Here is a 20,671-nt window from a genome sequence, read left to right as displayed (position 1 = left end):
CCAATGAAACTGCTTTGTCTTTCTTTGTAATTCATTTTACTTTAATGAATTCTAGATTATATTTTGTTACATTTTGTAATCTTTTACCATTTTTTAGTATCTTAAGGTACAAACACCACATTGCAGCCACATACAGTAGGGCCCTACTTATACGGCAGGTTAGGTTCCAGGCTACTGCCAGAAAGTGGACATTGCTGGAAAGCAGAACGTTATTTTTTTCCACTTATAAATGTCAGATAATAAGTTTACATTAACATATATTGTAGGAGTGAGGAAGAGCCAGTTGTGAGTGTGGGGGAAGTTCGTGAGGCAGTAGGTAAAATGAAAGGGGGTAAGGCAGCCGGGATTGATGGGATAAAGACAGAAATGTTAAAAGCAGGTGGGGATATAGTTTTGGAGTGGTTGGTGCAATTATTTAATAAATGTATGGAAGAGGGTAAGGTACCTAGGGATTGGCAGAGAGCATGCATAGTTCCTTTGTATAAAGGCAAAGGGGATAAAAGAGAGTGCAAAAATTATAGGGGGATAAGTCTGCTGAGTGTAGGTAGTAGGTTGGTAGACAGCAACCACCCAGGGAAGTACTACCGTCCTGCCAGATGACTGTGAAACAAAAACCTGTAACTGTTTTGCATGATGGTAGGATTGCTGGTTTCTTTTTCTGTCTCATAAACACGCTAAGATAACAGGGATATCTTGCTACTCCTACTTACACTTTGGTCACACTTCACAGACACGCACATGCATATATATATATACATACATCTAGGTTTTTCTCCTTTTTCTAAATAGCTGCTGAGTGTAGGTAGTAGGTTGGTAGACAGCAACCACCCAGGGAAGTACTACCGTCCTGCCAGATGACTGTGAAACAAAAACCTGTAACTGTTTTGCATGATGGTAGGATTGCTGGTTTCTTTTTCTGTCTCATAAACACGCTAAGATAACAGGGATATCTTGCTACTCCTACTTACACTTTGGTCACACTTCACAGACACGCACATGCATATATATATATACATACATCTAGGTTTTTCTCCTTTTTCTAAATAGCTCTTGTTCTTTTTTATTTCTTCTATTGTCCATGGGGAAGTGGAAAAGAATCTTTCCTCCGTAAGCCATGCGTGTCGTATGAGGCGACTAAAATGCCGGGAGCAATGGGCTAGTAACCCCTTCTCCTGTATACAATTACTAAAAAAGAGAAGAAGAAAAACTTTATAAAACTGGGTTGCTTAAATGTGCGTGGATGTAGTGCGGATGACAAGAAACAGATGATTGCTGATGTTATGAATGAAAAGAAGTTGGAGGTCCTGGCCCTAAGCGAAACAAAGCTGAAGGGGGTAGGAGAGTTTCAGTGGGGGGAAATAAATGGGATTAAATCTGGAGTATCTGAGAGAGTTAGAGCAAAGGAAGGGGTAGCAGTAATGTTAAATGATCAGTTATGGAAGGAGAAAAGAGAATATGAATGTGTAAATTCAAGAATTATGTGGATTAAAGTAAAGGTTGGATGCGAGAAGTGGGTCATAATAAGCGTGTATGCACCTGGAGAAGAGAGGAATGCAGAGGAGAGAGAGAGATTTTGGGAGATGTTAAGTGAATGTATAGGAGCCTTTGAACCAAGTGAGAGAGTAATTGTGGTAGGGGACTTGAATGCTAAAGTAGGAGAAACTTTTAGAGAGGGTGTGGTAGGTAAGTTTGGGGTGCCAGGTGTAAATGATAATGGGAGCCCTTTGATTGAACTTTGTATAGAAAGGGGTTTAGTTATAGGTAATACATATTTTAAGAAAAAGAGGATAAATAAGTATACACGATATGATGTAGGGCGAAATGACAGTAGTTTGTTGGATTATGTATTGGTAGATAAAAGACTGTTGAGTAGACTTCAGGATGTACATGTTTATAGAGGGGCCACAGATATATCAGATCACTTTCTAGTTGTAGCTACACTGAGAGTAAAAGGTAGATGGGATACAAGGAGAATAGAAGCATCAGGGAAGAGAGAGGTGAAGGTTTATAAACTAAAAGAGGAGGCAGTTAGGGTAAGATATAAACAGCTATTGGAGGATAGATGGGCTAATGAGAGCATAGGCAATGGGGTCGAAGAGGTATGGGGTAGGTTTAAAAATGTAGTGTTAGAGTGTTCAGCAGAAGTTTGTGGTTACAGGAAAGTGGGTGCAGGAGGGAAGAGGAGCGATTGGTGGAATGATGATGTAAAGAGAGTAGTAAGGGAGAAAAAGTTAGCATATGAGAAGTTTTTACAAAGTAGAAGTGATGCAAGGAGGGAAGAGTATATGGAGAAAAAGAGAGAAGTTAAGAGAGTGGTGAAGCAATGTAAAAAGAGAGCAAATGAGAGAGTGGGTGAGATGTTATCAACAAATTTTGTTGAAAATAAGAAAAAGTTTTGGAGTGAGATTAACAAGTTAAGAAAGCCTAGAGAACAAATGGATTTGTCAGTTAAAAATAGGAGAGGAGAGTTATTAAATGGAGAGTTAGAGGTATTGGGAAGATGGAAGGAATATTTTGAGGAATTGTTAAATGTTGATGAAGATAGGGAAGCTGTGATTTCGTGTATAGGGCAAGGAGGAATAACATCTTGTAGGAGTGAGGAAGAGCCAGTTGTGAGTGTGGGGGAAGTTCGTGAGGCAGTAGGTAAAATGAAAGGGGGTAAGGCAGCCGGGATTGATGGGATAAAGATAGAAATGTTAAAAGCAGGTGGGGATATAGTTTTGGAGTGGTTGGTGCAATTATTTAATAAATGTATGGAAGAGGGTAAGGTACCTAGGGATTGGCAGAGAGCATGCATAGTTCCTTTGTATAAAGGCAAAGGGGATAAAAGAGAGTGCAAAAATTATAGGGGGATAAGTCTGTTGAGTGTACCTGGTAAAGTGTATGGTAGAGTTATAATTGAAAGAATTAAGAGTAAGACGGAGAATAGGATAGCAGATGAACAAGGAGGCTTTAGGAAAGGTAGGGGGTATGTGGACCAGGTGTTTACAGTGAAACATATAAGTGAACACTATTTAGATAAGGCTAAAGAGGTCTTTGTGGCATTTATGGATTTGGAAAAGGCGTATGACAGGGTGGATAGGGGGGCAATGTGGCAGATGTTGCAAGTGTATGGTGTAGGAGGTAGGTTACTGAAAGCAGTGAAGAGTTTTTACGAGGATAGTGAGGCTCAAGTTAGAGTATGTAGGAAAGAGGGAAATTTTTTCCCAGTAAAAGTAGGCCTTAGACAAGGATGTGTGATGTCACCATGGTTGTTTAATATATTTATAGATGGGGTTGTAAGAGAAGTAAATGCGAGGGTCTTGGCAAGAGGCGTGGAGTTAAAAGATAAAGAATCACACACAAAGTGGGAGTTGTCACAGCTGCTCTTTGCTGATGACACTGTGCTCTTGGGAGATTCTGAAGAGAAGTTGCAGAGATTGGTGGATGAATTTGGTAGGGTGTGCAAAAGAAGAAAATTAAAGGTGAATACAGGAAAGAGTAAGGTTATGAGGATAACAAAAAGATTAGGTGATGAAAGATTGAATATCAGATTGGAGGGAGAGAGTATGGAGGAGGTGAACGTATTCAGATATTTGGGAGTGGACGTGTCAGCGGATGGGTCTATGAAAGATGAGGTGAATCATAGAATTGATGAGGGAAAAAGAGTGAGTGGTGCACTTAGGAGTCTGTGGAGACAAAGAACTTTGTCCTTGGAGGCAAAGAGGGGAATGTATGAGAGTATAGTTTTACCAACGCTCTTATATGGGTGTGAAGCGTGGGTGATGAATGTTGCAGCGAGGAGAAGGCTGGAGGCAGTGGAGATGTCATGTCTGAGGGCAATGTGTGGTGTGAATATAATGCAGAGAATTCGTAGTTTGGAAGTTAGGAGGAGGTGCGGGATTACCAAAACTGTTGTCCAGAGGGCTGAGGAAGGGTTGTTGAGGTGGTTCGGACATGTAGAGAGAATGGAGCGAAACAGAATGACTTCAAGAGTGTATCAGTCTGTAGTGGAAGGAAGGCGGGGTAGGGGTCGGCCTAGGAAGGGTTGGAGGGAGGGGGTAAAGGAGGTTTTGTGTGCGAGGGGCTTGGACTTCCAGCAGGCATGCGTGAGCGTGTTTGATAGGAGTGAATGGAGACAAATGGTTTTTAATACTTGACGTGCTGTTGGAGTGTGAGCAAAGTAACATTTATGTAGGGATTCAGGGAAACCGGCAGGCCGGACTTGAGTCCTGGAGATGGGAAGTACAGTGCCTGCACTCTGAAGGAGGGGTGTTAATGTTGCAGTTTAAAAACTGTAGTGTAAAGCACCCTTCTGGCAAGACAGTGATGGAGTGAATGATGGTGAAAGTTTTTCTTTTTCGGGCCACCCTGCCTTGGTGGGAATCGGCCAGTGTGATAATAATAATAATAATAACATATATATATATTAAGTTAGCAGTAGAATAAGGCATTAAAAAACAATGCAAAATAAAATACACACACAGTACATTCATTACTTACCTCAAAATATTTGTAGTCTTAATGTAGGGTGAGAAGTGAGTAGTGTTTATTGTAAGAAGTTAGGTGTGGTAGGTACGGTAGCCAGCCAGGCAACCTCACCCACATGCAATATACTTCAACATTTAAAGAGCCCTAGAGCAATAAAATGCATATAGTCTACACTCATTACTTACCTTAAAATATTTGTGGCCTTAATGGTCTTAATATAGGGTGCGAGGTGAATAGTAGGGTAGGTAGGTAACGAATAGTGTGGTAGCATTGTAACCCCATCTGGCCACACCACCCACTCATTACGTATATACTAGCCATTTAAAGCACCCTAGAGCAATAAAATGCATGTACAGTACACTCGTTATTTACCTTAAAATGTTTGTAGTCTTACTGTAGGGTGAGAGGTGAGTAAGCAAGATTAAACACTTAAATGAGAGAGAGAATGAGTACATGAGAGAGGACAGCACAAGTTATGTAAATAAACCAGCTGGACGTGTATGGTTTTAGTTCACTCCCACAAGCCATCTAGAAAAACATCCCATATTTATGTTAATTTATTCAACTTTGGGTATATTTATTGTGTTTATATGTTATGTAGCATGTTTATTATATAATTTTGGAAAAAATGTCATAGATGGACGAAGTAAAATATCCATATTAACGTTTTATATGACATTTAATGCGCCTTAGTGATTATTATTGTGTGTTATTGTTTTTTTTTATTTTTTTTTATTATCACACTGGCCGATTCCCACCAAGGCAGGGTGGCCCGAAAAAGAAAAACTTTCACCATCATTCACTCCATCACTGTCTTGCCAGAAGGGTGCTTTACACTACAGTTTTTAAACTGCAACATTAACACCCCTCCTTCAGAGTGCAGGCACTGTACTTCACATCTCCAGGACTCAAGTCCGGCCTGCCGGTTTCCGTGAACCCCTTCATAAATGTTACTTTGCTCACACTCCAACAGCACGTCAAGTATTAAAAACCATTTGTCTTCATTCACTCCTATCAAACACGCTCATACATGCCTGCTGGAAGTCCAAGCCCCTCGCACACAAAACCTCCTTTACCCCCTCCCTCCAACCTTTCCTAGGCCGACCCCTACCCCGCCTTCCTTCCACTACAGACTGATACACTCTTGAAGTCACTCTGTTTCGCTCCATTCTCTGTACATGTCCGAACTACCTCAACAACCCTTCCTCAGCCCTCTGGACAACAGTTTTGGTAATCCCGCACCTCCACCTAACTTCCAAACTACGAATTCTCTGCATTATATTCACACCACACATTGCCCTCAGACATGACATCTCCACTGCCTCCAGCCTTCTCCTCGCTGCAACATTCATCACCCATGCTTCACACCCATATAAGAGCGTTGGTAAAACTATACTTTCATACATTCCCCTCTTTGCCTCCAAGGACAAAGTTTTTTGTCTCCAAAGACTCCTAAGTGCACCACTCACCCTTTTCCCCTCATCAATTCTATGATTCACCTCATCTTTCATAGACCCATCCGCTGACACGTCCACTCCCAAATATCTGAATACATTCACCTCCTCCATACTCTCTCCCTCCAATCTGATATCCAATCTTTCATCACCTAATCTTTTTGTTATCCTCATAACCTTAGTCTTTCCTGTATTCACTTTTAATTTTCTTCTTTTGCACACCCTACCAAATTCATCCACCAATCTCTGCAACTTCTCTTCAGAATCTCCCAAGAGCACAGTGTCATCAGCAACTGTGACAACTCCCACTTTGTGCGATTCTTTATCTTTTAACTCCACGCCTTTTGCCAAGACCCTCGCATTTACTTCTCTTACAACCCCATCTATAAATATATTAAACAACCACGGTGACATCACACATCCTTGTCTAAGGCCTACTTTTACTGGGAAATAATTTCCCTCTTTCCTACATACTCTAACTTGAGCCTCACTATCCTCGTAAAAACTCTTCACTGCTTTCAGTAACCTACCTCCTACACCATACACCTGCAACATCTGCCACATTGCTCCCCTATCCACCCTGTCATACACCTTTTCCAAATCCATAAATGCCACAAAGACCTCTTTAGCCTTATCTAAATACTGTTCACTTATATGTTTCACTGTAAACACCTGGCCCACACACCCCCTACCTTTCCTAAAGCCTCCTTGTTCATCTGCTATCCTATTCTCCGTCTTACTCTTAATTCTTTCAATAATAACTCTACCATACACTTTACCAGGTATTATTATTATTATCATTATTAATATGGCATCTTCAAGACTAATAAGGCACTCTTAGTGATTTTAATGTGTACCTGCATGCCAGCACAGTGTGTAAGTTTATTTAGGTACAGGTACACATAAGTATTATTATCAGAGTATATATAAAATATGAAATAACTCTAAAACACTTGAAATTTTGGAAAGTTTCCAAACATAATGAAGAGAATGTAAACAAACCAGGTGGTGCCGTATTAGAAAGATGGGAGCCGTATAGAGAGTTTTGGTCATAATTTGAAATAGCTGTATATTAGCAGAACGCTTTAAGGGAAAACGCTGTAAAGCGGGGCTCCACTGTACTTGAATTTCAGTTAACATATAATGGATTTTTTTTATTATTATTTTTCCTTTTTTTCACAAAGCTATTTTAAAAGTTAGAGCATTACATAATTTCTTAAGTTTCCTTTGCTGCAATATTTACAGTGAAACTTTTGTTCCTCACATATGCTAATTCTTGGCTGTATGAAGATGCTATTAGCAGGTTTTGCATAATTTAAAGTTTTACATAAACAGTAACAGTATGTACTTAGCCATTATATGCGCTATATAATTTACTTAGCTTTTATCAACAGGTTTTCTTTAGTGACACCAAAACCAGTTAAGCCATTCTAAAAATAAATTACTATATTACTTCAGAATACTATTACAAAAATATATGTCATGTAATATGTACATGGCAAACCTTTCATTGCTTGATGCTATAAATTGGTTGGATGTGACTAGAGTTACGCTGCACCTCCCGAAACATACACACATGTACACACTGTCCAGACTTTAGTAATGCGAACTCTTAAGTAAAAATAGCTGAATCAAGACATAATACCTCTTTTCAGACAGCAGTTGTTAAACCTGAAATATTTATGGGTAAAAGTACATTAATTTACCCCTTCACTGCATCATACCTCACACTGTTGGTTCTCAACAAATGCTGTTTTGCCATAAAAAAATTAAACTTCTATTATGACTTCTTACATAGCTCGATTGCTAGTGTGCTCGTCTCTTGTACTGGGATCCAGGGGTTAATCTCCGGTACGAGTGGAAACATTAGGCTGTGTTTCCTTAAGACACCTGCTGTCTGTGTTCAATTATCAGTAAAATAAGTACATTAGGGCCCTGCTTTACAGTGCTTCACTTTGCAGCATTTCTCTAATACAGAGGTTTTGAATTGTGCCTGTTCTTCATTTATTCAGACTTCCTACAGTATATACAGTGGACCCCCGGTTAACGATATTTTTTCATTCCAGAAGTATGTTCAGGTGCCAGTACTGACCGAATTTTTTCCCATAAGGAATATTGTGAAGTACGTTAGTCCATTTCAGACCCCCAAACATACACATACAAACGCACTTACATAAATACACTTACATAATTGGTCGCATTTGGAGGTGATCGTTAAGCGGGGGTCCACTGTATATTCATCACTCACTATAAGCTAAATACAAAAATATCTTAAAGTAATGTGTGTACTGTATATGCATTTTTTAGGCCTAGCTCTATTGCTCACTTAATATATGTATTTATAAGTGAAAAGAAAAGGCTATGTTTCACTTTACAGCAATTTTTGCTTTACAGCATTAGCCTGGAACATAACATGCTGTATAAGTGGGGCCTTCCTGTACCTAGATGTTAGTTGACTGATGTGGGTCTCATCCTGGGGATATAAAATTGACCCAATTTGCCTGAAATGCTCTGCATAACAAGGGGCTTTCTATATAGTAATATGTCATTAATGTCAACTAGGCCTGTACACCTTGTACATGTACTGTATAAATGAAGATTATTATTATTATTATTATTATTATTATTAGTAGTAGTAGTAGTAGTAGTAGTAGTAGTAGTAGTAGTAGTAGTAGTAGTAGTAGTAGTAGTAGTATAAAATTTCTTTATCAGGCACTTATTTTTCCTTAAATATTAGAATTCAATTGAGAAGTTTTTATATAAATTATTACACATGTCCCTCATTTTATACCTTAGTTGCATTTCAGGCCAGTGGTGGCTCTGCTTCCTCACTCAAGTTTTTTTTTTTTTTTTTTTCAACAAGTCGGCCGTCTCCCACCGAGGCAGGGTGACCCAAAAAAGAAAGAAAATCCCCAAAAAGAAAATACTTTCATCATCATTCAACACTTTCACCACACTCGCACATTATCACTGTTTTTGCAGAGGTGCTCAGAATACAACAGTCTAGAAGCATACACATATGAAGATACACAACATATCCCTCCAAACTCACTCAAGTTATAAACACCTAATTCTGCACAATGAGAATCATCAAAATGCTTGGGGAACTGTACTGATCGCATACAGTGACCATATATCGCATATATGGAATTAAGGACTTCATATACTGGCACATTAACATAAAGCAAATCCACATAAATTGTGGGGGACCTGTAGGAAAGTTTATTAATGTGGTATCACAAATGGATCCAGAAGTATTCCAAACACACAATTCTTGCATTATTTTGTAATTAAAGCCACGGTGGGAGACGGCCTACTTGTTAAAAAAAAAAAAAAAATTGTAGAGAAATTTTTAATTTAGGACAAATTTTCATTGATTCAATTTTTTTTCACACATATTTGTATTAGGCAAAGAAAAATTACTTGTACAGCTTTTGTAAAATATCATGGTCATCCTTGTCTACATTGAGTATAAAGGAAAATTACACATTATTCTGCATTCTTGTTCTTCCAGCCAAAGTGAGTAGATTGTTAACCTACGTTAATATTTTACAGTAAAACCTCGGTATAACAGACTAGTAGTGGGGAGTGTTTTAGTGTCTGTTAACTCAGAATAATGCTAAAAATAATAATATACACTTGATTACTCTATACCTAATATAGTAGTGTACACACAGTATATCTAATATAGTAGTATACACATAGTATACTTAATATATTAGTGTACACACAGTATATCTAATATAGTAGTATACACATAGTATACTTAATATAGTACTGTACACAATATACTTACTGAGCACTAGACGGTCATTCTTTTTCCAAAATGAAGCCAGAATCAGCAGGGAAGTAGCTTGCTTTTACCTTCTCTCTCTCAAAATATTTCTGCTGTGTTCATATGATAACAGTGGGACTGGTTAGCAAGAGACTTAGTAACCTTTAGGGTTAATAAATAAAGTCTTCTTCTCTTGTACTTCTATGGATTCTTCATATTAATGCACTGAATCTTTCTTTTTTTCAATGCACCATCCGTATCCCACCGAGGTGGGGTGGCCCAAAGGACAAACGAAAGTTTCTCCTTTTAAATTTAGTAATATATACAGGAAAAAGGGTTACTAGCCCCTTGCTCCTGGCATTTTAGTCGCCTCTTACGACACGCATGGCTTACGGAGGAAGAATTCTGTTCCGCTTCCCCATGGAGATAAGAGGAAATAAACAAGAACAAGAACTAGAAAGAAAATATCAGAAAACCCAGAGGGGTGTGTGTATATATATGCTTGTACATGTATGTGTAGTGTGGCCTAAGTGTAAGTAGAAGTAGCAAGACGTACCTGAAATCTTGCATGTTTATGAGACAGAAAAAATGACACCAGCAATCCTACCATCATGTAAAACAATTACAGGCTTTCGTTTTACACTCACTTGGCAGGACAGTAGTACCTCCCTGGGTGGTTGTTGTCTACCAACCTTCTGCCTAGGTTAATGCACTGAATATTCTCTTCAAATGTTTTATAAAGGCGCTTAATATAACTCTGCATTCATAAGCTATACAAGTTTTGAACACTAATTAGGAAAAAAGAAGCACAAGTTTGGTTAAAAATATTTTTTGGTCAAAGACTGAGCTGTGGGGGCACTGACTCCTGAAACACCCTCCAGGTAGACCCTCCAGCTAGGTAGTGGCCTTGCTGTAACTTAGCAAGAATGGTGGTAGGCTGGGGGAAAGGAGTACCACTCATAGTCCAATGAGCAGATTGTGAATATCTGCATCGGGGAATGCCAAGAGTTTGTGTCTTAATTGATGCTATGTTAATTCTTGTACACTTTATAGTGCATAGTATCAAGCATTTTAGCCTTTTATAACTTTTGGGCTACATTTTTTAATAGTATTAGGATTCTATGTTAATCAGTAGTTTACCATATAAAACTTGGGTTATTTTCACTGGTGGCACCAATAGCAGCAAAATTCTTACCAGCCTTCCTTGAAGCCACACTAAAGAAACGTTCACATGCCACAAGAAATGTTTACTTGCACCCTTTCCCTTCCATCCCTAAGCCTCCCTAATTGTGGCTTAGCATATCACAGGTTTACCTCGTTTCATGTGGGCTCGCTTTATGCCATTTCACTGTTAGGAGATGTCCCATTTCTAATGGTAATTCCATCCATGTGATTCACATCCTCCACATGTGATCAGTGAGGCTCACATAACATATTTAAAAATCTTATGTGGAATTAACTGTTGCTGGCCTGATGACTTCCATGGACCTGCAAGGCAACTGTTATGTAAAGCAAGGGACACAGGTAGCAATATAAATAAGAGAGAGTTTCATGTTGTATCTGTGTGCCTCTTCAAAGACGTGATAAGCATTTTTTTTTCCTTAGGTCACCCCTTCTCAGTGGGAGATGGCCACCGTGTTAAAAAAGAAGAAAAGCATGCTTTTGAGATTGGGTGGGGTTTTCATTCTGTTGCAGATGGGTCTCTGTATTCTGATGATAGACATTTTACTTTACATTATGCATGTGTGATTGTCCTTTTGAATGAGAGGGTTTGCTTGCCTGGATCTTTATGCCTGGCAGTGTATTGCTTGAGCAACCCTTAGTGATGGGTGTATGACTTCGTTCAGAGCCTGGAAATAAAAGATCTGTGCATGTATCAGGGCCAAATATGCTCTCTAATACCTCTGTATTGTGGCTTCCTCCTTCATGATTTAGGGTCCTAGTTGAAGGAGTCCTAGCAATCCATCAGAATACATTTTTGAAATTAGAAAAATGCATTTCTGTATTAGGTTCAAAGAACCTGAAGAGCACTATCTCCAAGTATCAGCTATGTATATGTTTTTTGAGTGACCCTTTCTCACCTCAGCTGAGGCTGGTTGTAGAAAGTAGGAGTTATAATTATTAATATATTTTCTTTTATAATTTTAGTCTAGTCATACAGGCAAATTTTTTACCTCTTTAGTTAAGCCATACATAGAAAACTTCAGGCAATGCATTGCATACACCATGCAGGATGCATCTTTTTATAGAATTTGTTGTTTAATCAAATTTATTGATTGAATGAGGACTTAGGGCATTTTTCAAGTATCATATAGCAGTTATTCTTTTACATAATTATCCATAATTATGTCAGCTTTACTGCACCTCTTTTGTTATTTTTCTGTGTTCTACATTACATAATACTGTCATTATCACATTGATATTTTTATTTTAATTTAACATGGCATTGAAGTTAGTCTTTATCTTCTATTACAATACTGTAAATTTCAGTTCTGAATTTATTCATTTTTTTTTCCTTGAAGCTATTCATATGCTACACCTTTTTGAGATAATTCAATTTGTAATCATATTGTTATATATTTGGACTATGATGTATTGGTCATAAGTGTTGTCCATTATCCTATCTTTTTCAGGTAATGTATTCCCTACAATGTGTGTTCTGACAGTGATTTTTTTTTTTTTACCTTTGTTTCTGTCTTTTTTTTCTTTCCTACTAAAATTTGTTCTTTTACCTCCTCTGTGGGAGTTTACTTGATATACACAGAAGTAGTAAAAATGTCTTAATAAGTCTGCAGCTATACACCTTATTTTCCATATGGTATTCACTGAATTTACAAATTCATAAATTTGTTTCACTGTTGATAGACTTATATTGCAGTGTACCATGTTTGCATATAGATTATTCTGCAATGAGTGTGACACTATAGACCTATTGTATTTACTCTTATTGAGGTGTAAAACACTGTCTTGTGACTGTTTACTGTAATGTTGGTATGCACACCATCGGAGTAAGACAAAATAAGCCTAATTATGAAATTCATATGAACAGTCATTTAATATAACGAACCATTATTCATCACACATGGGAATGTAATAATATTAATATTATTAACCTTGTTTATAAAAGCATTAGTATTTACTGAGGATGAAATATGTAGTACAGTATTATATTAAAACGAAGACAGTGATTATATATGAGTGAGGTGAAAGTGTTGAATGATGATGAAAGTATTTTCTTTTTGGGTCACCCTGCCTCGGTGGGAGGCGACTGACATGTTGAAAAAAAAAAATTACTGCTAAATAAAAGAAAATCGTTGAAATTTTTTGGGACATGGGTTTTTACTTTAAAATTACTTTGTTTTGAAGTGTAGAGTCAAAGTTACTTTGGTTAAAGATAAGGAAGAATAGTTTTAAAAGTGAAATGAATACCAATCAGTATTTGTGCTTTTGAGTATGTAATAAACATACAAGGAAATGCATGTTATACTGTATAAATATTCATTATACAGTAGTCCCCCTATGTCCATGGCTGATATGTTCCAAGACCTGCTACAGATACCTCAATCCTTGGATAGTAGCAAACTTTATATGAGTAATTCGTTTTTCATTTACATACATATCTATGATAAAGTTTAATTGATAAATTATGCACAATAAGTGGAGAATTATCACTTTTTCACTGATGGGGAGCACTTGACGGCTTCTCTTAGACGTTGAAGAACTGAAAGAAAGAAATTGTTCCATGCTGTATGTACTGTGTATAATAAGTGTCAGGAGCCCAAAACTGTTCAACTGCCTCCCAGCATACATAAGGAGGATTACCAATAGACCCTTGGCTGTCTTCAAAAAGGTGCTACACAGGCAGTGGTTCTTACTTTGGTTTACGTGCGGCTAGCAGTAACAGCCTGGTTGATCAGACCCTGATCCACCACGAGGCCTGGTCTCAGACCGAGATATGGGGGTGTTGACCCTCAAAACCCTCTCCAGGTATAATCTAGGTATGACTGAAGGCAGTGAATTAACCTGAGTGTTGTAAGTAACACTATAGTGCTGTGTGAGTGTGAAAGTATTAGTGCATCTCAGTCTGCTGCACTATATTAAATATCTTTATGAATATTTAAGAACTAAATTACAATATAATGCAGAGAATTCGTAGTTTGGAAGTTAGGAGGAGGTGCGGGATTACCAAAACTGTTGTCCAGAGGTCTGAGGAAGGTTTGTTGAGGTGGTTCGGACATGTAGAGAGAATGGAGAGAAACAGAGTGACTTCAAGAGTGTATCAGTCTGTAGTGGAAGGAAGGCGGGGTAGGGGTCGGCCTAGGAAAGGTTGGAGGGAGGGGGTAAAGGAGGTTTTGTGTGCAAGGGGCTTGGACTTTCAGCAGGCATGCGTGAGCGTGTTTGATAGGAGTGAATGGAGACGAATGGTTTTTAATACTACTTGACGTGCTGTTGGAGTGTGAGCAAAGTAACATTTATGAAGGGGTTCAGGGAAACCGGCAGGCTGGACTTGAGTCCTGGAGATGGGAAGTACAGTGCCTGCACTCTGAAGGAGGGGTGTTAATGTTGCAGTTTAAAAACTGTAGTGTAAAGCACCCTTCTGGCAAGACAGTGATGGAGTGAATGATGGTGAAAGTTTTTCTTTTTCAGGCCACCCTGCCTTGGTGGGAATCGGCCAGTGTGATAATAAATAATAAAAAATAAATTACAACTGATGCACTCTCTGTCATATGGAAAAGGAAGTGCAGTAATAAGTAGGTAAAATATTATAAAAATATTGTACTATATTATTTTTCTTCTCATAAAATGCTGACCTATAGGATTAATAGAAACCACAAATCATCAGTATAATGAATATTATTCATGCATTATGCATTTGTTTAAGATTAGTGGTTATATCATTCATAGAAACAGTTCTGTCTGCATCATAAATTATCATTGCAGTTTGCTTAGAGATAATAGTGTCTGGGTAAATAAGAGTTGATATTTACATTTTCAAAAAAAACAATGTGTATGAATATGAGGTGAGCTCAAAAGAATTCCATGAGATCTTGTCTCTAAATAATTTTAAATGCAAAAACATTAATATTGTGGTATAATGGGCCATATATGATTAGGCCTTCTTAATATTTAAAATGAAAATTCATCATATGTAGTTGATCTAGAAAGCACCAGCTGTATTCATTTATGCAAATGAGCTTAATTATTTATAGTTGTTGTATTCACGTACTGTAGGTATGTTCAGTGTACCACAATGAAGATGTTTTCCTCCACATGACATAAAATTTGCACTAACCACTGAAACCCTTGCATCTCTCTGACAGGTCATAGATTTAGGGGTGATATTCCACCCTGGATCGTACCTCAGGGATTTTTGGAACATAATGGACTCCGTGGTTGTCATATGTGCTGCCGTTTCATTTTGTTTTGATATGATGTGAGTAGATGTGCACCCTGGTACAGTCTTTGTTTCGTTTATTTTTATTTTCACCAAATTTAACAAAATTCCATGTTATTGATATGTAGTAATTTATGTTATGTAAATTGTATGTTAGTGTTGATAATTTTATTTGACTTTTGATTATTAGGTTGTAATATTACCCGAGGATTTTTGATACCACTCAATATCATCCAAGGCTTGGTGGCTTTCACTAGTGATTTATGTGAGTTGGTGGTACTTGCTAGTGTCATCCATGGAGTACTAAAGTTACTAACATTCTAGATTTAGTTGCATTCCTGATTACCATAGTTGGGCTCATTGTGTTGATATTGTTCTTGGTCTTGTAGTACTTTGAAAAACATTCTTGGATTTGTGGTGCTGATATATTAAGGTCTGTGGTATGCATCATATTCACTAATATTATCTAGGGAGTTACAGTACTCGGTATTCATGTATTTATGCTACTCAGTCTTATTTGGCATTAATTATATTCATCCTAATCAGATGTCTTTAATCTATGAATATATACCATTTATATTGGTGGAGTGTGCTTGTAATTAAAAAAAAATTTGTACAGCGAGCGTTTTGTGGCTGGGTCTTCTTCTCTTTTATCCAAGTCATTCATTGTTTACCTTCCTGTTAAGTCACAAGCATTAAAGGAACTATTTACTTGGTTGTACACTTGTATCACAGTCTTGTATTAATGCTCTCTTTCCCACTAATTCTTTTGGTCTTCTCTTGTTCACCATGTGCCTTTTTATTGCTTGCTTTGACAAATGCAAGACATTGTAAAATTGGGAAGAGTAGATACTGAATTACAGTATTGTTTGCTGAATCACTTTTTTTTCAGGTTTTCTTAGTTTATTGATAATTTACAGAAATGTCTGCAATCCTTATCTTTTCATTTCAAGAATATATTCAATGGTTTAACTTTTGGATTAACAAATTCTGATTGTAGTATTATTTCCTGAGTTTAGTGCTCATCAGTATCACTTTTTTTTGAGCTTACAATTATTATCAGCTGAGTTTGTGGTACTTTATTTTTTCAAGAATTCCTTTGGTTTGTGGTACTCATCACTATTATCCTAATCTCTAATAGAACAGTTCTTCTTTAAGTAATATACCTAGGTCATAAATACATGTCATTGTTTTCCAAAGCTTAGAATTGCACATGCATGTTTTCACAGTATGTGATGCCGTCAACTTTGTAAGTTCACTTATGTTTGTTAATCCTAAGTTAATGGTACTGTCTTGAATTATCCATGCTTTATCGGTATTTTTTATTTGCTCCTAAGTTAAAAATCTTCATTTTCATCCATGTTGTAATGATGCTCGCCATTGTCATCTAGGTGCTGATACAGCTTCATCATTGTCAGTATTAATTTTGTGATATCTTATGATGTGATTATAATTGCCAAAATCACTGGTTAATGGTACTAATTAGTTATCTTGGGGGTGATGCATCAAACCTCTTATTAATTTGTGATGACGGGACTCTCCACTTGTTGGGTCTGGATCACAGTATGGTGTTTCTCCTAGCTTGATAATGCAGTTTCATTCAGTAGTGCTTACCCTATTTCAGATAAGTGTTTTTGTCATTATGCTACTATGTTTGCTCATAGGTAGGTGGTAGTATATTGAAAAGTATCTTAATATTGTTTTGGTGGTGTTCACCAGTACCATTCTTGGGATGATGTCGTTCTCTGATAGAATGGATAGGTGATAGTCAGCTTTATTAGTAATACTGTCTGGCACCATAATGTTGATAGGGCTCATATCTTACCTAGAGTAATGTTTTCAGCCACAATTACGATGGCTGTGCTGTTATATATAGTGTGAGGATACATTACACAAATAACCCACACATGAGAGAGAAACCTATGACAGTATTTTGGTTTGACTTGGAGCTTTGTATCAAATTTTCCCTCCTCTTCCCTGCTCATTGGGTACATAATTGGCTGAGGCAATGTGCATAAGCATCTTTTCCTGCACTGCAGAAATTGGTACACTGTGGGAGGAAATCTGATTACTGACTCGGATTGGTTGTTGTCATGTTATTCTACTGACACTCAGGCTGGCAGGAAGGGTACATCTTTCATGATTAGGAATGTTCATCACATTTTCCTTTTCTGGATATTTGGACAGTTTTCCTTCCCAACATAGAGGGAGGTATGGCTTCATAAGCTGGTAGTGTTGTCACTATCACTTGGGTGTTGATTGTGCCTAGAATGTGTCTCCTCAGAAAATTGGGTTTAGAATTATCATTAAATGAGTTTGTAGATTTGATTTTTATAAATACAGTTTACTATTTAAGTATTGCTTTCAGGTAGTTGTCCTCACAGACTTATTTTTTCTCTCTTGTTAATTCCAGTCTTTGCTACTGTTTTCTTTCATTGTTACTTACAAATACTTCTTATAGGGCAGCATCAGTCTTCATTACAGTTCACTTATAATCCTCATTAATCACCTGTAAGTTTATGCCACTCATTATTGTTAGAGTTAGGAGTACTTAGCATAATCTTTCTTGAAGTGAGGATTGTTCATTTTCTTTTATTCTCCATTACAAATATCTCAGTATCACATCAGTGATCTCTTCTACCAGTTAAACAAACTGGTTAGTAAAATGTTGTATATAACATGTGGATATGCATGCTTTTTTGTATCATGCACTTTAAAATAGTAGCGACTATCACTAATGTCATCAAAGATTACATAATAATACTTAATGTTTTGCTATGCTCTTACAATATTTGCATACAATATTTAATTCAACTTGTTTCTGAATTAGTTGTGTGTTACAAAATGTATTCAAATAAAGTTTGTGCGCTCACACACTTGTGCATGCATGTTAGTGTGCATGTGATTACTTATTTTTGAATGCCTATTTGTAGCTACAGGTACAGAGCTATATTCACAGTATGTGATTCTTCTTCTTTCAACAAAACCGGCGGCATCCCACCGAGGCAGGGTGGCCCAAAAAGAAAAACAAAAGTTTCTCTTTTTAAATTTAGTAATTTATACAGATTATCAGTGTTTAATCTATCCTATAATATTTAAAATAAGTCAGTGGTTGTAGCCCTCATTTGCCAACTTCTCTAAGATCCCATTCCAGTGTTCTGCCATTCTTTTTGTGAAGAAAAATTTTAGTATCCCTTTAGTACCTCTTGTTGTCTCTCAATTTAACTGTGGTCTCTTGTTCTCCCTGTTGATGGTGCAGAGAAATAATTTTTTATCTATTTTTTCTTAGTCTTATATCATCATCTGTATGATTACCATGTCTCTTTAGCCAGCAACAGAATTTTTTATGTTTTCAGTTCTTCCGACCTCATAATTTCTGGCCTTAGGAATCATTTATGTTAGATATTTTCTGGCTTATCTTTCTTGTCAGTCTTTTAGATATGGATATGGCACATTGGATAATCCAGTTTTGGTAGAACATACACTCAGTGGCCACTTTATTAGGTACACCTGTACACCTGCTCATAAATACAAAAAAAAAATATTTAATCATCCAATTATGTGACAGCACCTCAATGCCTAAAAGCTTGCAGACATGGTCAAGAGGTTCAGGTGTTGTTCAGACCAAACATCAGACTGGGAAAAAAAAAATGATCACAGTAACTTTGACCATGGAATGATTGTTGGTGCCAGGCAGTATCTCAGAATCTGCTGATCTGGAATTTTCATGCACAACAGTTTCTAGAGTTTACAGAGAATGGTGTGAAAAATACAAACATTCATTGAGTGGCAGTTCTGTGGCCAAAAATGCCTTGATAATGAGAATGGTTAGACTAGTTCAAGCTGACAGGAAGGTGACAGTAACTCAAATAACTACACATTACAGCAGTGGTATGCAGAAGAGCATCTCTGAGAATGTAAAATACAGTGGACCCTCGACCAGCGATGGCATCGATTAACGATAAATCTGACTAGCGATACATTTTATCGCAAAAATCTTGCCTCGATTAGCGCTAAAAAACTCGACCAACACTATTCCTTCCGTCTGAGACGAGTCCACTTCTGGCCAGTGTTTACAAGCCAGCCGGCCACCGCGGTCGCTTCCAAGCATACAATCGGAACATTTCATATTATCACAGCCTTTTTAGTGATTGCACCTGCAAAATAAGTCACCATGGGCCCCAAGAAAGCTTCTAGTGCCAACCCTACAGCAAAAAGGGTGAGAATTACTATGGATATGAAGAAAGAGATCATTGCTAAGTATGAAAGTGGAGTGCATGTCTCCGAGCTGGCCAGGCTGTACACAAAACCCCAATCAACCATCGTTACTATTGTGGCCAAGAAAACGGCAATCAAGGAAGCTGTTCTTGCCAAAGGTGCAACTATGTTTTCGAAACTGAGATCGCAAGTGATAGAAGATGTTGAGAGACTGTTATTGGTATGGATAAACGAAAAACAGATTGCAGGAGATAGCATCTCTCAAGCGATCATATGTGAAAAGGCTAGGAAGTTGCATGACGATTTAATTAGAAAAATGCCAGCAACTATTGGTGATGTGAGTGAATTTAAGGCCAGCAAAGGTTGGTTTGAGAGATTTAGGAATCGTAGTGGCATACATAGTGTGATAAGGCATGGTGAGGCTGCCAGTTTGGACCAAAAAGCAGCTGAAAAATATGTGCAGGAATTCAAGGAGTACATAAACAGTGAAGGACTGAAACCTGAACAAGTGTTTAATGGTGACACTGACAATGTTGTGAAACACGTTAGGAATGTCATAAAGGAACGGGAGGCACAGGCCTCTATGGGCAGATATGTTGTGCAACAGAGGTCCAGTGACTCTCAAGCTGGTCCTAGTGGCATTAAAAGAAGGGAAGTAACCCCGAAAAAGGACTTGCCACCTCAAGTCCTAATGGAAGGGGATTCCCCTTCTAAACACTAAGACCATCAACACACTCCCCTCTTCCCATCCCATCAATCATCACCAGATCTTCAATAAAGGTAAGTGTCATGTAACTGTGCATGTCTTCTTCAGTTTGTGTGTATTAAAATTAATATTTCATGTGTTAAAATTTTTTTCTCAATACTTTTGGGTGTCTTGCACGGATTAATTTGATTTCCATTATTTCTTATGGGGAAAATTAACTTGACTTACGATTATTTTGACTAACGATGAGCTCTCAGGAACGGATTAATAGCGTTAGTCGAGGGTCCACTGTATGTTGAACCTTAAAGTGGATGGGATACAGCAGAAGAAGACCACACAGAGTTTCACTTCTGTTGGCTAGGAACAGGAAACTGAAGTTAGTGGGAACAGGCTCACCTAAAATGGACAGTTGAAGATTGGTAAAACGTCACCTGATCTGACAAATTATGATTTCTGTTGTGACATACAGATGGTAGGATCAGAATTTGGCATAAACCTTCGAGATGTGGTGGAACGGGAGATTCATGGCATGAATGTGCAGCCAGCAGATTTGCAACAACTGCTTGATGCTATCATGTCAACACGAACCAGAATCTCTAAGGAATGTTTTCACGTCTCAAAGAATTCAGATTGTTTCGGGGACAAAGGGAAGC

At 37.6% G+C, this 20,671-nt stretch overlaps 1 protein-coding gene across 1 annotated transcript in view; it reads left to right on the top strand.

Moving 5' to 3' along the window:
- Nucleotides 1-20,671, top strand: part of cac (calcium voltage-gated channel subunit cacophony) — a gene marked incomplete in the record, with an annotated part of 730,773 nt that overhangs the window by 311,513 nt on the left and 398,589 nt on the right. Inside the window, 1 exon segment of the mRNA XM_070103036.1 lies at nt 15,021-15,133. Within this exon segment, the coding sequence (XP_069959137.1) occupies nt 15,021-15,133 (113 nt within the window).

The sequence above is a fragment of the Cherax quadricarinatus genome, chromosome 84, assembly GCF_038502225.1.
Source record: "Cherax quadricarinatus isolate ZL_2023a chromosome 84, ASM3850222v1, whole genome shotgun sequence".
Classification (NCBI taxonomy): Eukaryota; Metazoa; Arthropoda; class Malacostraca; order Decapoda; family Parastacidae; genus Cherax; species Cherax quadricarinatus.
The sequence above is the reverse complement of the archived record's forward strand: the minus strand, read 5'-3'. Positions and strand labels throughout refer to the sequence as shown.